This window comes from Talaromyces amestolkiae (genome assembly GCF_001896365.1).
Source record: "Talaromyces amestolkiae strain CIB chromosome Unknown scaffold3.1, whole genome shotgun sequence".
NCBI lineage: Eukaryota > Fungi > Ascomycota > Eurotiomycetes > Eurotiales > Trichocomaceae > Talaromyces > Talaromyces amestolkiae.
In genome coordinates, this window is record NW_024468039.1 from 459,603 (window position 1) to 478,288 (window position 18,686).

General features: G+C 47.3%; 4 protein-coding genes across 4 annotated transcripts; 1 reads left to right on the forward strand and 3 right to left on the reverse strand.

The window, feature by feature from the left end:
* Positions 1-408: 408 nt before the first annotated feature.
* On the reverse strand, positions 409-2,054 carry BHQ10_002206 (uncharacterized protein; the record flags this gene model as incomplete). Its single annotated transcript, XM_040874327.1, has 2 exons — positions 409-1,919; positions 1,976-2,054. The coding sequence occupies 2 exons, from the start codon at positions 2,052-2,054 to the stop codon at positions 409-411; spliced, it is 1,590 nt and encodes a 529-aa protein (XP_040730711.1).
* A 572-nt stretch (positions 2,055-2,626) lies between these two features.
* On the forward strand, positions 2,627-15,319 carry BHQ10_002207 (uncharacterized protein; the record flags this gene model as incomplete). The annotated part of the gene is made up of 15 exons (XM_040874328.1): positions 2,627-2,857; positions 2,908-5,161; positions 5,219-6,158; positions 6,214-6,521; positions 7,992-8,004; positions 8,060-8,342; positions 8,391-8,693; positions 8,744-8,828; positions 8,875-9,017; positions 9,067-10,014; positions 10,070-10,279; positions 10,335-14,123; positions 14,714-14,771; positions 15,031-15,240; positions 15,294-15,319. 15 exons carry the CDS (start codon positions 2,627-2,629, stop codon positions 15,317-15,319), a joined length of 9,801 nt encoding a protein of 3,266 aa, XP_040730712.1.
* Positions 15,320-15,735: 416 nt separating this feature from the next.
* Positions 15,736-16,651, reverse strand: BHQ10_002208 (uncharacterized protein; the record flags this gene model as incomplete). Its single annotated transcript, XM_040874329.1, has 2 exons — positions 15,736-16,254; positions 16,307-16,651. The coding sequence occupies 2 exons, from the start codon at positions 16,649-16,651 to the stop codon at positions 15,736-15,738; spliced, it is 864 nt and encodes a 287-aa protein (XP_040730713.1).
* Positions 16,652-17,061: 410 nt separating this feature from the next.
* Positions 17,062-18,444, reverse strand: BHQ10_002209 (uncharacterized protein; the record flags this gene model as incomplete). The annotated part of the gene is made up of 4 exons (XM_040874330.1): positions 17,062-17,230; positions 17,285-17,968; positions 18,016-18,117; positions 18,170-18,444. 4 exons carry the CDS (start codon positions 18,442-18,444, stop codon positions 17,062-17,064), a joined length of 1,230 nt encoding a protein of 409 aa, XP_040730714.1.
* Between the last annotated feature and the right edge of the window lie 242 nt (positions 18,445-18,686).

An 18,686-nucleotide genomic window follows, 5' to 3' on the forward strand; every position in this document is an offset into this window, starting at 1 on the left:
ATCTTCATACCACTTATATGTATTACAAAGTATATCTTGCGACTTGATAAATCCATATGTACTTTTAATGGTCGGTAACTAAGTATGGAGAAGAGATGTATTTGGTGTGTTGATGCAAAATTGAAAACTGAAAATTTATCGCGTCGATAAACTGATGTATCTTGGTTATGTCTCTCTCAGAGTGGGCGAGGTTATTAGTTGGTATAAAAAGAACATTCACAGAAGAGAAATAACGGGGGAATAAAACATTTCAAACCAAATAAGCCACTGTATCACACTACGAGAGCAACGCACGTTATGTCTGATAATTTGTAGAGACAGGAAATTCAAGATGGAAAAATTGATACGGCCTAAGACTGAAATTAGGCAGGAGAAAGGCCAATAACCTAGCTTTACCATCTATCACTACTACAGCCAGTTATTGCTTATCCATCGCACGGCGCCAACTGGAACGGCAAAGAGAGCTATATATACAAGATAAAGGTCAAGGTTGTTGGCCTTGAACCACGACATGCGGCTGTCAGGTGTTTGCAGGTGCATCGGACGGCTCACCACAGCTTCGTCACTAGATAAAAGTTCCGCATCGTACATGACCTCTTCAATCCTATCAGCGGCAACATATTTCCGTCGACTGTTAGCCGTGGCTATTCGCTGCAAGCGAAGAACATTCCGTGCGAACGAGCCCTGTTCATCGCGAACGAGTGTTTTTATATTTGCGGACAATTCTTCGGCAGTAAAGTTCTTTCTATTCATGTTGATGCCAACTCCGGCAGCCTCTAGGCGCTTTCCGTTTGCCAGCTGATCTCCGTACACAGGCATGGCCACCACAGGCACACCGTGGTAGACGGCCTCCATTGTGGATGAGGCGCCACAATGAGAGAGGTAGAGGCAAACGCTTGAATGATCAAGAATCGCGCGCTGGGGAACCCATCCCACAATCTTAAATCCCTCATTTCTGTTGTCCAAAATAGCAGAATACTCTACTTTGGCATCATCGATTGAGCTCGGGTCAGATTCAAGGTCCTTCATGACTGAGGCACGATCCTTCCATGCCCAGATAACCCCATCTATATCGCCTGATTCAAGGGCTTGTACCAAACCCTTTATCAGCCGGCGAACACGCCATGCAGGCAGTTCAACGTGTGAACCGAATGCTACATATATGACCTTTCTATGGACCTGGAGGAAGTTTAACAGTTCCGGGGTAGTATCCAGTGGCGTGAAGGTGTCGGCCAATACTGGACCTATGGGTATCATAAGTGGAGGAAGATCCTTTGGAACTTCAAGACCAAAGAACGAGTTGACAAGGACCAAGTAGTCTGGCTTTCTTGGTGGTGGGCGAGGGCCGAGTCCCATTTCTCGACGCATCTTCCTTTGAAACAGGATATAGTCTTTCATCGCAAAGATCAGTTGTAGGACGTGATATTCCTCTTGAAGTCGGTCCCACAAGCTGGCATGTTCACTACTCAAATGCTTAAGCTGTGCACCAGGCATGCCAGGGATATACTTTTGAGGCGCCATTTGAATCGGCATTTGTGGATAGTGAACCGCAAGAGGAATTTCAAACTCATTCATAATGTCGATACATGCGTCAGCGAGAAGGTCTGCCAAAATGAAGTCGGGGCGATAGGCCGGGTCAGAAACGAGGGCCTTGAGATTTCGATAAGTCTCCGGCCACCAGCTGTGAAATTTCATTAGAGCACGGAAAGTGCCTTTGCGGCCTTCCGCATTTGAGGCATCGGACTCATCAAACAGTCGATATAGGGCTTTGTCCTCTTCAACTGTCATGTTCCGACCAACAACATGAATCTTGGACACGAAGGCATGGGGAGTTGCAAGCCCTTGATGTCCATCAAGACAGGCAAACTCGATGGTATGACCACGAGCATGAAGAATACGACAAATCTCAAGAATAGGGGCTGTTCACTTAAGCGTTAATTAGGGTCTGAACAGATGGTAGAAAGTAGGACTGTACCAGCACAAGTGTATCGCCCGACTGTCACCACCGCCAGAATCCTCCGGGATGGAGCTCTCTCCGCTGACAAAATGGTCATGTTTGTTTACGTTTCGAAATCGCTAACATCTTGCTCATCTATGTAGCGGTGCCTTATTGAAACTCCATCAGTATATAGTTAAAGAAACGGCACACAAGGGGCAGCTGAGCAGCCTGAGGTGGACCTGAGCCCTAAAACGATTCGAGCAGTGTAATTTTAGCCAAAGAACGCCCCAATATTATTTATGGAGTACTGCGTGTATTTCAAGGGAGTGCGTATCTATTCATACTAGTGGTATTTATGCGTACTAGCTCTTACTAGAATAATCAATTATAGTTTTCGATATCGTTTCGATACGGTACGCAAACGCCGGACAGGGGCCGACCATCGAAAACTTCACAGCCCCGAGAATATGCAACAGCTTCATGCGAATTCCTCAGCTGCTAGATCAGATTGCACCGCAAGTAGGGTCTTACGTACTTGCTTCGGCTTTTCCGTTTCTACCGGTAGTCGGAGCCAATTAGACCGGGTCTGGTAGTTCGCATAGGAAACCTGCGCGAAAGTGTACAATTATTGAATCCAAGAATGTAAGATAGACGTTATGAACATGAAACTTCAGCACTACAAGCAATATGGTATATCCTCCAGACTTTACAGCTCAACCAACAGAGCACGTTGTTGTCTCTGCGGATGAGGAAAATACGCAGAACCAAAGTCATATCTTGTCACAGCAAATAGATTCGGCAGAGGTCAATATTGGGTTCTTTAGTCTTTATCGATATGCAACACTATCCGACAGGTTGCTACTTCTGCTCAGCGTGGCATGCTGCGTGATTGCTGGAGCTGCTGTCCCGGGATTGACTGTAAGACAACTATTGCCTGCAATGATGATCAACTCTAATTCCTGCTATAGATCATCCTCGGTGGTCTCACAGAGAAAATAAGAGATTTTGTTGTCGGTGGGGTCACAGTGCAGGATTTCAAAGACGATGTGTCTCGCTACTCTCTTTACTTCGTTTACGTCGGCATTGGAGAATTCGTCACCGTACTGATCGGCACAGCTGGCTTCGTTTACGTTGGTGAACGCGTTACTGGCAAGACTCGGGAAAGATATATGCAAGCTGTACTGCGACAGAATATCGGATTCTTTGACAAGCTCGGCCCAGGAGAGATCGCCAATCGAATTACTGTTGATACCCATTTGATGCAAACAGCCGTGTCTGAAAAGGTTGGCACTGCGTTAACTTCAGTCGGGACGTTTGTAACTGCCCTGGTAATCTCATTGGGTTACTCTTGGCGACTGGCTCTCATCTCATTTTCATCGGTGGTTGCTATTGTGCTGCTGATGGGAAATGTCAGTCGCTTTATTGTCAAATTTAATCAACGAGCGCAGGAGGAATTTGATTATGCCGTTAGCTTAGCAGAGGAAGCAATAGGGTATATCAGGATAGTCTCATCACTGAATGCTCGAGACCAGCTGAGCGACCGCTTTGAGGATCACCTTGAACAATCAGAGAAATGGGGACGCAAAGTCAGGACCCTCCTTGGTGTCTCAATTGGTGGATTGATCTGTATCGTCATGCTGAATATTGGGCTCGATTGCTGGGAAGGATCACGATTGTTGGTCAAGTCGCAGATTACACAAGGCGATATCCTAACCATCACCTTATCAATCGTCATCGGAGCGTTCTCTCTAGGCTATGTAGCGCCCAACATACAGCATATCACCGCTGGAATTGCTGCCGCCGCGAAAATATTTGGAACAATCGATCGTGAATCGCCAATCGATCCACTCAAAGATGGCGGAATTATTCTGAACTCCATATCAGGACAGATTGACTTCAAGGACATTACACATATTTACCCCTCTCGGCCGGACACTGTGGCGCTGAAGAATGTCTCACTGCATATCGAAGCAGGTAAAACGATCGCGCTCGTTGGACGATCGGGCTCCGGAAAAAGTACATTTATCAACATTCTTCAACGTTTTTATACTCCTATAGCCGGCAATATCAGCGTGGATGGCCATGACATAGCCCAGCTCGACCTGTCATGGTTAAGACAGCAAATGTCCCTTGTCAGCCAACAGCCATCACTTTTCAGCACTACAATCTTTGAAAACATTGCGCATGGTTTGATTGGAACTTCCAATGAAAATGCATCACGCGAGACCAAAGCGCTGCTGGTAATACAAGCTGCCAAGACTGCCAATGCCCACTCTTTCATCCAGTCACTACCAGATGGGTACGACACATGGGTAGGAGAAAGAGGATCCCAGCTCTCAGGAGGGCAAAAGCAACGCATATCAATTGCTCGCGCTGTGATCAGGAACCCGAAGATTCTTCTTTTGGATGAGGCAACATCGGCGTTAGATAGTAATTCCGAGCATCTGGTTCAGGAGGCGCTTGATAGAGCTGCAGAGGGACGTACAACAATTATGGTCGCGCATCGGTTATCCACTATTCGAGGAGCAGATCGAATTATTGTACTTGATCACGGACAAATAGTTGAGGAGGGAACTCACGAGGAGCTGGTCGAGAAGCAGGGAGCCTACCTTCGTCTCATTGAGGCGCAGCGGATTCGCCAAGATATAGGAGATGAACAGTATGGCTCCATATCTCCTATCTCTCTCAATACTGACGATGTATCGATATCGCGATTCGGATTCGGGAGCCTCACAGATGTTCATCTTTTGCCCCTTAGTCTTAATGAAAAACAAGCCGAGATGATTATGGACGAAACAGTGCATGAACAACCAAGTCTACTGTCCCTTGTCCGAATGGTAGCGATGCTTAATCGCCCAGAGGCAAAGCTACTGATCCTGGGGTTGTGCTGCAGCATCCTCGCAGGTGGAGGTACCCCGACTCATGTAGTGTTTCTCGCGAAGAACGTCGAAGCCCTTGCAAGGCCACCGACTGAATACTCCGAGCTACGTAGCGATGTTAACTTTTGGTCAGTCCTGTATTTGGCATTAGGCTTAGGCCTTTTACTTATTCAAGGGACACAAGGGTTTGCCCTAGGTTTCTGCTCCGAGCGACTTCTCCGACGTGCCCGATCGACAGCCTTTAACTCCATCCTGAAGCAGAAAATGACTTTCTTTGACCAGAAAGACAATTCAACTGGGTCACTTGTATCATTCATATCAATGCAAACAGTCAACCTAGTGGGTTTGAGTGGATCAACTCTTGGCACCATCCTAACTGGCGCAACAACAATGATTGCAGCCATCTGCGTTTCTATTGCTTTTGGATGGAAGCTGGGTCTCGTATGCGTGGCATTGGCTCCTGTCCTCATTGCTTGTGGCTTTCTTCGATTTTACTTGCTGTCGCGGTACGAGTCACAATCCAAAATCCTCTACGAAAGATCAGCCGGATACGCATGTGAAGCAGTTACGGACGTACGTACAGTAGCCGCGTTGACTCGAGAACGAGAGATCTGCACCGAGTACGGTCAACAAGTTCAAGGGATTATTGCAAAGAATCTACTGTCCGTAGCAACCACCAGCATTCTGTACGCCCTCTCACAATCGCTTTTTTTCGGCTGCACCGCTTTGAGTTTCTGGTACGGCGGAAACTTGATCGCAGACGGCAAGTACACTTTATTCGAATTATTTGTTTGTTTTATCGAAATTATGTTCGCCACTCAGTCTGTCGGAACGATATTTTCTTTTGCTCCAGACATGGCCCGCGCCAAAGAAGCGGCTATTAACTTAAAGAACATATACGAGCAACAACCCGAGACCTCAGAAGGTGATCCACTGAGCTTAAACAAAGTTCAAGGTAGAATTACCCTTGAAAATGTCTCATTTCGATATCCCACTCGTCCAACGAAATATGCTCTACGGGACGTCAACATTAGCATCGAACCAGGTCAACATGTCGCTCTCGTTGGATCCAGTGGATCAGGAAAGAGTACCATCATTTCTCTCCTTGAACGATTCTACGAGGCAGAGCGAGGGATTCTTACGCTTGATGGAAAGAATATAAAGAGCTTCAGCGCATCGCAATACCGCAGCGCTTTTGGCTTAGTCAGTCAGGAGCCTACAATGCTCCGGGGTACCATTCGCGAAAACATTCTGCTAGGGCTAGATCAGCACGTTCCGGAAGACAGTATCATGAAAGCATGCAAAGATGCAAACATCTACGAGTTTATACAATCTCTACCGTGCGTCAATAGCTACCTTCTCTAAGCATTATATAAAAGCTAACGACTCTTACAGAGACGGAATGGCTACGATGGTCGGCACCAAGGGCGTCCTACTCTCAGGTGGACAAAAGCAACGCATTGCCATTGCTCGAATCCTGATCCGTGATCCAAAAATACTTCTCCTTGATGAGGCTACCTCCGCCCTGGACTCCGAGTCTGCAGTTATGGTACAAAAGGCTCTCGAGAAGTTACGGCAAGGTCGGACGTGTATCAGTGTCGCTCATCAGTTGAGTGCTATCCAAGACGCAGACCAGATCTACGTACTACACGATGGTGCGGTTGTCGAAAGGGGGACTCATGAGGAGCTACTTCGCAGACCGGGTATTTATAAAGAACTGGCTAGATTGCAACTTTTAGATGTATAGTAGTCGTGCACAAATTGGGACCTGGCGTCATGATTTGGTTCTTTGTTTTATGATAGTGGCTTATATTTTGTTAATCTAGATTTCTCTTATTTATTGCTCAATTGATATGAAAATTCGATTTCGGCATGCTTTCAATGTTAGCTTTGGTGGCAGATGCCCTGACCAAAAGCGCGAACAGACCAAGCTGGTGCTTTCCCAATTGCGCTAACATCGAAACACAAAAGTCTAACGTTTACATGCTCTTTGTATCCTCCGTGGAGACGTTGCTAACATTTCGTGCCAAGAAAATAGTGTCGTGATTGTCGCACGCTGAAAGATATCAGCTATTTGCAGCAACACGTGCCATTGTCTCAAGATCTGTATCTTCGCATCCTTACCTAAATTTAGTAGTGGATCATGAAGTCCCAAATCTCCCTACAGAATTAGACAAGACTCAGCTGTTGGCAAATATCATTAAAAAGGTATCCACATGACACAGTGCGCACCCTTTGCATATGCTAGACACGAGGTCCATGAATCAACTTCCCTGTAAGCTGACATATGGATTGACTCGAGGTCTCGCATTTAATTGCCGAAATAGTGCTTATTGTGGGAACTCACTTGGCGGTTTGCGTATGTGGTTATATGTTACAAATTACCTTAGGGTCCTTAGCTGAGTGCGGCTGATCCTTGATATACCACGTAGTAAAGATAAAAACCCTATCCGCGTGGACAGTGGATCTTATCTACGTGGACGGTGGATCGATTAACTGTTGTATACGGTATTAATAATGTTTTGCAATTGTGAACCGGTATCGGTAATACCACGGTTTTGTTACACTAGTATTTTTGCTGTATCGTATACACGTCCATCATCTCATCGTTGATACACCGGGCGAAGGGACAACCTTATTTCTTCAGCTCATTAATTAGAGGTTTTGATAGCCAGGAGAAGGCGAAGCACCTCATCTATCGAGGCTGTGAGCTGTTCATTATCCTTCCCCTAGCTTACTTCGAAGCCCTGTGGGACCTGCATCGTATCCTCGAAAGCTCATATGCTAAAAAAAAGTCATAGAGAAGGTTCACGTGCAAAGTTATCTTATATTGCCCTCATGCCCACTCTATCCTCTGCAAGACAGTGACCCTTTGAGCCCTTTCAGGCGTTCAATCATGACAACCCAACACTTTGTCCTCTTGGGAGACCAGACGATTGATCTGGTCCCGTCATTACATCGTCTCCTTTCCATTTCACAATCCTCCCAGACTGTTCGCCGATTTCTACAGAGCACTTCGGACGTAATCCAGACCAAAATATCTGCATTGGGCTCTGATGAAAGGACGAAAATTGGTCACTTTGACGGTTTCGAAGGCCTTCTAAAGAGGTTTTCAGGCACAGAGGATACAAACGGTGTAATACACACAGTAGTAATTTGTGCCTGCCGATTAGCAGAACTCATTTTGTATGTTATTCCAGGTTGGCTCGCTGCATGTATGAAGCTCGCTGACTAGCAACAGACTTGTCGAAAATGACCCTTCACTATTTAGCTCTTCTTCCAAGGTCACAGCTCTGGGCCTATGTACCGGCCTTCTTCCAGCGGCCGCCCTAGCTGGTTCCCGAAATGTTACAGAATTAATCTTAATTAGTACCGAAACGATTGCGGTATGCTTCCGGCTAGCCCTGGAGCTATACCGTCGAACAAGAAGGATTGAGGACACCCCAGGTCATTGGGCATATACTGTCCTTGGGGTTCCTGTCCGAGAGATGGATGTCATCCTCGAAGAGTTTCATGCTTCTCTGGTATGTTGCACCCAAAGATTAAGTTTGATCAATATTGATAGTGCGCAGAGTTTACCCACCCATCGACAAGTCTTTATTGGCGTCGAGGACGAAAGCTGGCTTACGCTCTTCGGACCACCTCCAGAGTTGGACCGGTTATTCTCGTACTCCGCCAAGATCGAGGCTGCACCTAAGCTAAAGCTGGCAGCATATGGAGCGGTTCATTCCCCTCACCTTCCTATCCCAGATCTTGAAGCAGTCGTTGGCAACTCCCCTATTCTGAACAGGTCTATTCAATCGCAAGTCCAGGTCCTCTGCACGAGCACTGGTATCCCCTATTCTACATCCACACTCCGAGACCTATACCTGTCTGTATGTGGAGAAATCGTCAGTAGCAGACTCAAAATGGGAACGGTTTTAAGCGCGGCAGCTCAAGGACTTCAAAGGAACATTCCAGTTCGCCTGAACGTGATAGGGCTAACACAGGCGACTCCAATCGTGAAGAGGGTACTTGACAGCCACAAGTTATCTGTGACACTACATGATAGGCCAGCAGCGCTTTCTGAGCAGTCAGAAGGCCTTCGAGATGGCTCCAACGCCATCGCCATCGTCGGTATGGCTGGKCGATTCCCTGGAAGCGAAAGTCTAGAGGAATTCTGGCAATCGTTAATGGATGGCCTTGACGCCCATCAAGAGGTATGTCTATCGTCTTTCAAGCCACCTTTCGTCAACTAATACATAGCAGATCCCAGGTGACCGGTTCGACATCGAGGAATTTTACGACCCTACTGGCCGCAACAAGAACTCCTTGTCCACTCGATACGGATGCTTCCTCCGCAACCCTGGCGCTTTCGACCACCGGCTTTTCAACGTCTCCCCACGAGAGGCAGAACAAATGAGCCCCCTGCAACGACTTCTATTAATGTCGACTTACGAGGCATTACAAATGTCCGGTTACACATCAAATGGAACACTATCCACACAAAGCCAACGCATTGCCACATACTTTGGCCAGGCTGCTGATGACTGGAAGGATGGCAGCCGTATCGCCGGTATTGACCTCTACTATGTTCCGGGTCTCCAGCGTGGGTTCACGCCTGGACGTCTCAACTATCATTACAAATGGGAAGGTGCCTCTTACTCTGTCGATTCAGCTTGTGCTTCTAGCGCGTCTGCGATTGGACTTGCCTGCTCTGCTCTTCTGTCCCGGGAGTGTGATACTGCACTTGCAGGTGGAGTTAATAGTATCACCTCTCCTGAGCCGTATTCGGGTCTTTCAAAAGGAAGCTTTCTATCTCCCACAGGCGGATGCAAGACATTCCAAGATGGTGCCGATGGTTACTGCCGTGGAGAAGCAGTTGGTGTGCTCGTGTTGAAAAGACTTGAAGACGCATTTCACGATAATGATAACATTCTCGCTGTGATTCGAGGCCATGGACGAAATCATTCAGCTCATGCCTCGTCCATCACGCATCCCCACGCCGAGACGCAGGTTCGTCTGTACAACGACGTCTTGCAGAAGTCTGGGGTACAAGCCGAGGAGGTCGGGTTTGTCGAAATGCACGGAACAGGCACACAGGCAGGAGACGCCGTGGAAATGTCTTCAGTACTGGAAGTCTTTGGGCGGAATCGTACCAAAACCAATCCGTTGATTGTCGGTGCGGTCAAGGCGAATGTGGGACATACTGAAGCTGTAAGTCTATCATTATCCTCGTCATTTTCCATGCACTAAAGTAGTTGGCTTCTAGGCTGCCGGCGCTGTTTCCATGATCAAATCGATCATGGCTCTGCAAAAAGGGGTGATACCACCTCAACCAGGCGTCCCCTTCAAGATCAATCACAACTACCCACCGTTGAAACAATTGAATGTCAGGATTGCGGACGACAAAATCAACTTCCACAAACCATTTGGAGGGAACGGTAAAAGAAAGGTCATGATCAATAACTTTGATGCAGCAGTAAGTTTGTTTTTGTCATCGATGGCACGTTCTCGTATCTGATTTTCAATTACAGGGAGGCAACTCCTGCTTCATTATTGAAGAAGCACCCCAGGCAGGGCCAAAACAGCAGGACCCACGCAGCCACCATACAGTCGCTGTATCTGCTCGTACTTTACTATCGTTAAAGAAGAACAAAGAAGCGTTACTTGAGTACCTTACAGCTCATACAGAGATCGGCCTAGCGGATCTCGCCTACTCTACAACTGCACGTCGAATTCATGAAGATATTCGCGTTGCATATTCTGGGGCCAGTGTGGAGTCCATAGTCCAGCAGCTTCGTGGAGACCTCTCAAAGCCTGCTGCCGCTCAACGGGGTCCTCAAAAGAAAAGCATGGTTTGGGTTTTCAGTGGTCAGGGATCACAGTACTCTGGCATGGGCTGGGACCTTTTCCACACCAATACTACTTTCCGTAATAGCATTGAATCTATGCAGCGTATCTGTGATACTCAGGAGTTGCCCTCGTTTGAGGAACTCATTTCCAACAAAAATACCGACTTTACGCAAAAGACGACTGTCCAAGTCCAGCTCGCCGTTGTTGCAATCGAACTTGCATTGGCCGAACTTTGGCTTTCTTGGGGCGTAAAGCCTGATGTTGTCATCGGTCACAGCTTGGGAGAATATGCCGCTCTATGCGTTTCTGGAGTTCTCTCTGTCAATGATGTCCTTTACTTGGTCGGTCAACGAGCGCTTCTCACTCAGAAGAGATGTTCCGAAGGCGCGTATGCTATGCTGGCTGTTGTAGCACCTGCTCAGGCACTGGAGGAGTACCTCCGCCGTCCCGAATATCAATCATGCTGTATTTCATGCTACAATTCCCCTTCAGCCACTGTTGTCAGCGGCCCTATTTCCGAGCTTCAAACCCTCGAGCAGTTGATGCGCGCAGCAGGTACCGTCTGCACACTTATTCGTGTACCATACGGTTTCCACTCACCGCAGATGGACTCCATTCTTGATGACTTTGAGCGACTGGCACAAACCGTACGCTTCCAAGCCCCCAAGATACCGATTGTATCAACAGTGACTGGGTCGATTGTACGTGAAAGTGGGTTTATCACTCCCCAATATCTTGCTCGACATGCACGTCAGCCAGTGGAATTCTATAAGGCTCTTGCTGCATGCCGCGTTGAGGGTGTTGCAGATGCACACACCATTTGGCTTGAGCTTGGTCCAGATTCTGTCTGCGGCTCAATGGTCAAAGCTACATTGGGTGCAATGAACGTGCATAGCTCAATCAAGTCGCGTGAGTCCAATTGGAAAACTATCTCTGCCACTGTTGCGACACTTTACACGGCTGGTTCCAGTCCCAATTGGTGTGATTTCCATCATGAATATACCAGGTCATTGAGACTATTGAATCTTCCAAAGTACGCGTTCGATACGAAGAATTTCTGGCGCGTATACAAGGAGGATACAGTCAACCAGGTTGAAACCGCCCTAAAGAAGCCTACAATTACGAAGATATCAAGTTCGCTCCACACCATCAAAGAGCAGTTGATAACCATAGACACAATCAAGATCGTGTTTCATACTTCGCTGGCGGATCCAGAGTTGTACGAGGCCGTTCGTGGTCATCAAGTTGATGAGCTGCCGTTGTGCCCTGCTGGTGTATTTTGTGATATAGCCCTCACTGCGGCAAAGTATGTTTATTCCAAGGTCGACAAAACTGAAGGAAGCCAGAAGCATCTTCAAATTAGCAACCTCGAGCTGCACCATCCCGTCGTTGCCTCTGGTGACCCCAAACAAATTCTGCAAATCTCTGCGGAGCGTGAAACGAAAACCGGCCATCAAGTCAAAATCACCTTCCACCTACAAGATGGTTCAGCAACGCAAGAGATTGGAGGCTGTCAGGTCAACACATATACCTCGCAAGAATGGGAAAATGACTGGTCAAAGACACCATTCTTCGTCAAGTCTCGTATGGACTCCCTGGTTGAATCCGTCAAGGCAGGTCGCGGCGATCATCTCCGTCGCTCAGTCATTTACAAACTATTCGCAAGCCTAGTCAATTATGACCCGAAGTACCAGGCTATCGAGGAGATGTTCTGGGACGAGCAGACAAACGATGCCGTGGCGAACGTCAGCCTCAAGCCATACAATGGACGCGGAAAGTTTGAGTGCTTGCCATACTGGACTGATCCCTTGGTCCATCTTGCTGGCTTCGTGTTGAATGTTAACCTGACCAGTGCCAGTGATGATGTTTGGCTTTCGGGTGGAGTAGCACGCATGCAACTGCATGAGGAACTCTCCGCCGACACACAGTACGTCTCTTATGTGCGATCTCACGCACCTGATGAGCATGGAGTATCTCTCAGTGATGTGTATGTATTCAGTGAGAAACGTTTCGTGGGATTCTGCAGTCTTGTATTCCAGAAAATGCCACGAATTGTACTGCACCGTCTGCTACACAAGCATGACTCACGAGCCCCAGCAAAGGTTTCAGGCTCGACACACACAGTGGCTGTCTCGAAAATTGAGAAACAATTCACCGATGACCATCAGTCGCCGGTTGCGATGCCTCCCCCAACTTCAGTCGAAGTAGAAAACAATTTAGCCGATCGACTTATCGCAATCATCGCCGAGGAAACAGGCGTTGACATGCCCGATATGGTACCGACTGCCGACTTCGCATCAATGGGTGTCGATTCACTAATGGGCATCACCATCATTGACCGAGTCCAGAAAGAACTCGACGTCCAATTAGAAGCAAGCTTCTTCCAGGAGAATCTCACAGTCGCAGATGCTCAAAAAGCGCTTGGCTATGATGATGCGGACTCGGAGAGCGACCAAGGAGCCAACGCAGGCAGTGAAGACAATTCACCGAGTGGAGGCTGGACGCCCATCTCGCCGCCTGAATCAGATATCGAGGAGATATTAGTGACGCCCAATAAACTTTCAGAGGCGATCCAAATCGCGACAGAAGCACCATTGACACCCCCTACAGAAGTATTGAGTTCGCCTGCAGTAGACGAGATTAGTCCCTCGAAAACGCCTCCACCGGCGGAATACAAATCTAATGTGGTGCTGATCCACGGCCGCAAGAAGTCCAACAAAATTCCTCTCTTTTTGATCACTGACGGCGCTGGTTCTGCCACTGCGTACATTCATCTCCCCCGATTTGCGTCTGGGATGCCGCTATACGCCGTCGAATCACCCTTTGTCCGTTGCCCGCTCGAGTACAGATTTTCCGTTGAAGAGACAGCAAAGATGTATATTGCTGCCATCAAGAAGATTCAACCCGAAGGGCCGTACATGCTCGGTGGGTGGTCCGCTGGTGGCGCCCATGCCTTCGAAGTCAGTCGTCAGCTACTTGAAGCTGGCGAAAAAATCAAGCGACTTGTGATCATTGACATGAAAATCCCCAAGCCCATGCCAGAGGGCCTCGAAGTGACTATGGACTTCCTCGATAAAGTCGGGCTAACCACGGGCATCAATCGAGCCGGCCCTGCTTTGGCGGGCATGTCGGAGCGTCTCAAGCAGCATCTGGCAAGCACCATCGAATCGCTAATGTTCTACACAGCGCGCGAAATGGATCCATCGCGCCGGCCGGAAAAGTCGTACATCATCTGGGCCGAGTATGGTCTCGCAGAGATTATCGGCGACGCAGCCTTCAAGGATGTAGCGGAGATGATGGGACTGAAGGAAGATGTCGACGGAAACCCTATGGAGGACGACACCGGTCTTGCATCGTGGTTCTACTCTAGAAGAGATAACTTTGGTCCTAATGGGTGGGACAAGTTGTTAGGAGATGTTGTGTGTCGGTCCCTGAAAGCTGATCACTTCTCAATGGTTACTCCTCCTGCTGTAAGTCCCTGTCAAGTCAATATGTTTTACACGTCACTAATCTGTTCTAGGCCAATGACCTCGGAAAACTGTTACAAGAGGCAGTAAATGAATGAAATTGCAACTTGAAATAGATTTGTGTAATATGACTAGTTGACGTGGCGTTGTAGGATGTTTGTTTTGTTAGACTAATCAATGATATCCATACTTGTTTTTCATTAACCCGGCAGCTTCAACCCCCAAATTGTCATATGCGCTAATCTTGTATTCTTTGATCCGGAGGCTGTTCAAGTAGACTGTAATCGCGAAAGTGTGATATACTTCATCGATATACCACATATTTATAACGAGTCGATATTTTCAGACTAGGAACGTCCAAACGTGATTGCCGTAGGTGGGTCAGTCACGTGCTGCATCGCTTAGGGCATCTGACCGGCTTAGTCATCCCCCACTCAAATTTCGCACTGCAATTAAAAGTTACACTTCCGCCTTTCTACTTTGTCCCGTGAAGACCTTCATCGACAATCATACAAAATGGTGCGTTTATAGTCCTTCCGCATCGACTGCTACGATGTAGAACCGCCTTGACTAATTTATCTGCAAATTTACAGGCTCCCGCAGCATCCACCGGTGGCAAGAAGCAGAAGAAGAAGTGGTCCAAGGGCAAGGGTATGTGATTGAATTGCTACATACAGGTCATGTGTCGAGATTCGAGAGTCGTCGTCGGACTGCAATTTGTTTTCGCAATCGATTATCACGGAGATCGAGATACCGGCACACAGAATAGATTTGGACAAAATGAGAAATGATGGATTCACAATCGATCGAACTGAAGCAAACGACGGAATCTCGAGTCTCGCACATGCGCACTGAAAACAGCATCAAATACTTGAAAAAAGCAGAATATGAGACTGACTTCTTGAAACAGTCAAGGACAAGGCCCAGCACGCCGTCGTCCTCGACAAGACCACCTCCGAGAAGCTCTACAAGGATGTTCAGTCTTACCGCCTCATCACCGTCGCTACCCTCGTCGACCGTCTGAAGATCAACGGCAGCTTGGCCCGCAAGGCCCTCGCTGACCTCGAAGAGAAGGGTCAGATCAAGAAGGTTGTTGGACACAGCAGCTTGAACATCTACAGTACGATGTCTTTCCCGCCTTCTTCCGGGTCACAAAAGCTAACAATTGTTCAGCCCGCGCCGTTACCGCCGAGGAGTAAATTAGTCAATTTTCCTTGATGTCATTTTACGGTTACGGTTTCCTTTGTTGTTTGTGGTTTACAAAATACAAATTCAACGGGTGTTTTTGTTTGAATCAGTGATGACTTGATTAGACGTCACAAGCAATGTCTTTTCCAGAATTTTCGTCGTTAATGGCGGAATTCCACCATGATCCGGGGTGGGCATGAAATCGGTCAGGACATTTCCAGACGAGCCAAAATGTTTGGGCATGTCGATTAAATAGAGATCTCAAGAATCAAAAGTTCTAAGACTCAATCTTTCCTGAAAATGCTGATAGATTGTAAAGTGCACATAACTACTACAATTATGCGAAACATAGATAAACGCCTGGAATGCACGCGCTGTATGATTTTGCTCTCCTCCCAATTTTCCACTCGTCCAACTAGTTGAACTCTTACAACTGCTTGTTCAACTCACTTCGCTTTGGCCTATTCTTCTGCGCACCCTCACACAACCGCCTCTCCTCCTTTGGACTTTCTTCCTGGCCATCCTTCTCAGGCACCACTTTACCAACTGCAAAATACTTCTCATGGCCCGAATAAAACTTAACCCAATGATTAACCTGCGCCACCACCTTCTCCCTCGCCTCCTGCACCTCCTTCTCATGCCTCCTCTTCTTCTCCGCCGCCGTTAAGGTTCGCTCCCTATGCGACTCATCCGCATCTTCGACGGGAATATACATCTCCTCAACTCCACGCATATCCCCCGTAAGATCTTCCTGGAAACAGCCCGTCACAAACGCGCGAGTGGCATCTCGGCCGACGAAGAAGTGATATCCGCCACCGGGACCGTAGATTCCGGGATTCGCGGAGACATCGATTATTGTTCCGTTGAGGGCGAGGTAGATGGGTAAGGATGGGTCAGTGCCGTCGTAGAGCGCGAGTTGAGAGGGGGTTAGGTTTATGGGTCCTTGCTACAACACACAGGTGAGTCATTGATGAGCAGATGGAGTCTGGTAGACGTACCAGGAATTGCTTAATGTCATTATACCGCATCCACCAAGGCCTCTGCCTCTCAAAGCCCCAAATGTAGCTCTCCCCCGAAGTCACGTAGTAACTCAATCCAACCGACAAGACAACGAACGTTACAATAACTCGTAAAACATCCAGTAACGAAATGTAAAAATGTTCTTCGTCGTCATCATCGTCTACTTTCACGGTTCGTTTTTTGTTGTCTTTCTCGAGTCTGTTGCGTTCTCGTTGTTGCTCGGCGGTGCGTGTGATTTCGACTTCTTCGTCGGTGTCAACTTCGACGACTCGCGGGGCTGTGTCTTCGGCTTGGGCGCGGCGGTTGCGGAGTTTTGGTGCCATATTTGTGGCTTCAATAAAGTCAATTCGGTGATGATTTGTAGTCTGTGTTGGTGTATGTTCTTGGGGTGGAAGCGTGGTAGGTGCGTACACTGTCAACTTTGAAATGGACACCACGGATCAGCTGTCAACAAAGATTCCGCCGCCCCCGGAAATCCGTCAACAGCATTCGATGCACAATGATTGGCTACTTTGACTATTTCTACTGCATTAAGCTGTCAACAAGTCGATGCGAACGATATTTCTGAGGGTCACAAAGATAATACGATGCCTTCAAGATCCTAGCACATCTAATACTGCTAAGCATAGTAATAATACATCCTGGTAGTATATAAGTGCTGAGTCATTAGAAGAATGCACATCTACCTCCGACTTCATCTTTTTGCATATTGCTTTTGAATAGCTATCATGGGTTATTGCTCCTCGTGAGCATCTTCTATTGCCCCGATATCCTCTGGTTGTTCCCATGGACGGGTAAACACTTCGTTGAGAGCCTCCTGGAACACCCGGCAGTTCATATCAATGAGTCCTTTCTTCTCGTTGGCATCGGGATTACGGATTACCGACACAAGACATAGGTACCTTGAATATGTCAGCAAATTCGAGAGATAAAAGAATACTAGGATGTGTACGGACTTGTTCATCTCCATTAGATGAATCATACTGCGATCCTGAAGAATGACATGGGACTCAGCCTCACGCATCTGCTCGCCTTTCGCTTTGCGATCGGCATGCTCCCACGAATATAATTCCGATATATCGACGATAACATCAATATAGTCGGAACACATTTCATAGCATGACATATCGACTGGCCGAGTGTCGGACGCAATATAGATCTTGCTCAACACGTCGAACAAATAACACTTGTCAAATCCGCAGTTGTTCGCAAGAATGTTGATCAAGTTTTCGAGTGTTGATAATTGTGGAATAAGCTTCTGGATCACTTTGCTAAAAGCCTCAAAAACAGAATAATCGTAGATGGATGTTAGGTAGTAGTGTACAGGAGCGTTCTCGTAGCCTGCATCACTAAGTTCGTCGGATATACGCTGGACAATGTCTTGGAAGACTTCTGTCCGGAACTCGTCCGCAAGCGCATCGACCTTGTGGATGAAGACTTCGATATTGATGTTTGGGTAATATTGTAGGACGATCAAGATAGTACGGTTGAGTCTCACAACCGACTCCAAATAGTCGTCTTGTGCATCGATAACCCAAACCAAGGCACCTATTGAGCCAAAAATGCTTTCCAAGTCAAATGAAGGGTCCAGCAATTCCAGCTGACCGGGGAAATCCCAGACTTGAAAGTCCATAAATGAGCTGCAAATAGTTAGACTATAAACCCAATTTGCTGAGTTGAAACTGACTGAATTGAATCTTTTTGGATTCGAGTCGTTGATTCCAGGAACAGCGTTTCGTTGGGAGGCATCTTATGAAATACGACGCTCGAGATGGATGATTTTCCGCTCCTATTATCAATTAGAGGTCGCATCCAGTCTATTGCCTGGTGTGTAAACATACCGTCGTAGCCCCATCAGCAAAAGTCGAGGCTTGCTATCCCGGAACTTGTTGTCACTCGGGTTCGGCACCAAGCCTGCTTTGACTTGAGCCTGGTTGGTTTGTTTTGCTCGTTGTATGTCCTGTATAATAATTTCCAAGCTTAGCTGAGCACGTGTCTTGATTTGCGCAGGTTGTCCATGCAACATCGAACTTTCTGCAAAGACATATCTGTCTTGCCTTGGGGAAACTTTGGGCCACTTGTTGGGCGTAGGAATAATAGAATACTCGTTCCACATGACTGCAGCAAAGGTAGAATGAGGTCATTGGGAAATTTGGCGAAAATGCAAGTGATAATCTTGGACAAACAATCATAGGCTTCTTTCGAAGGAGAACATTTTGATCAACAATAAATGTAACTCGCCCTCTGCTTCAAGCAGACCGCACATTGAAGTACTCAAAAGAAGGAGATACCGCCCGTAAATTAGAAAACAGTGTTGGGCATGATGACAGAAATGATAAGAGTGACCAGATCAACTCT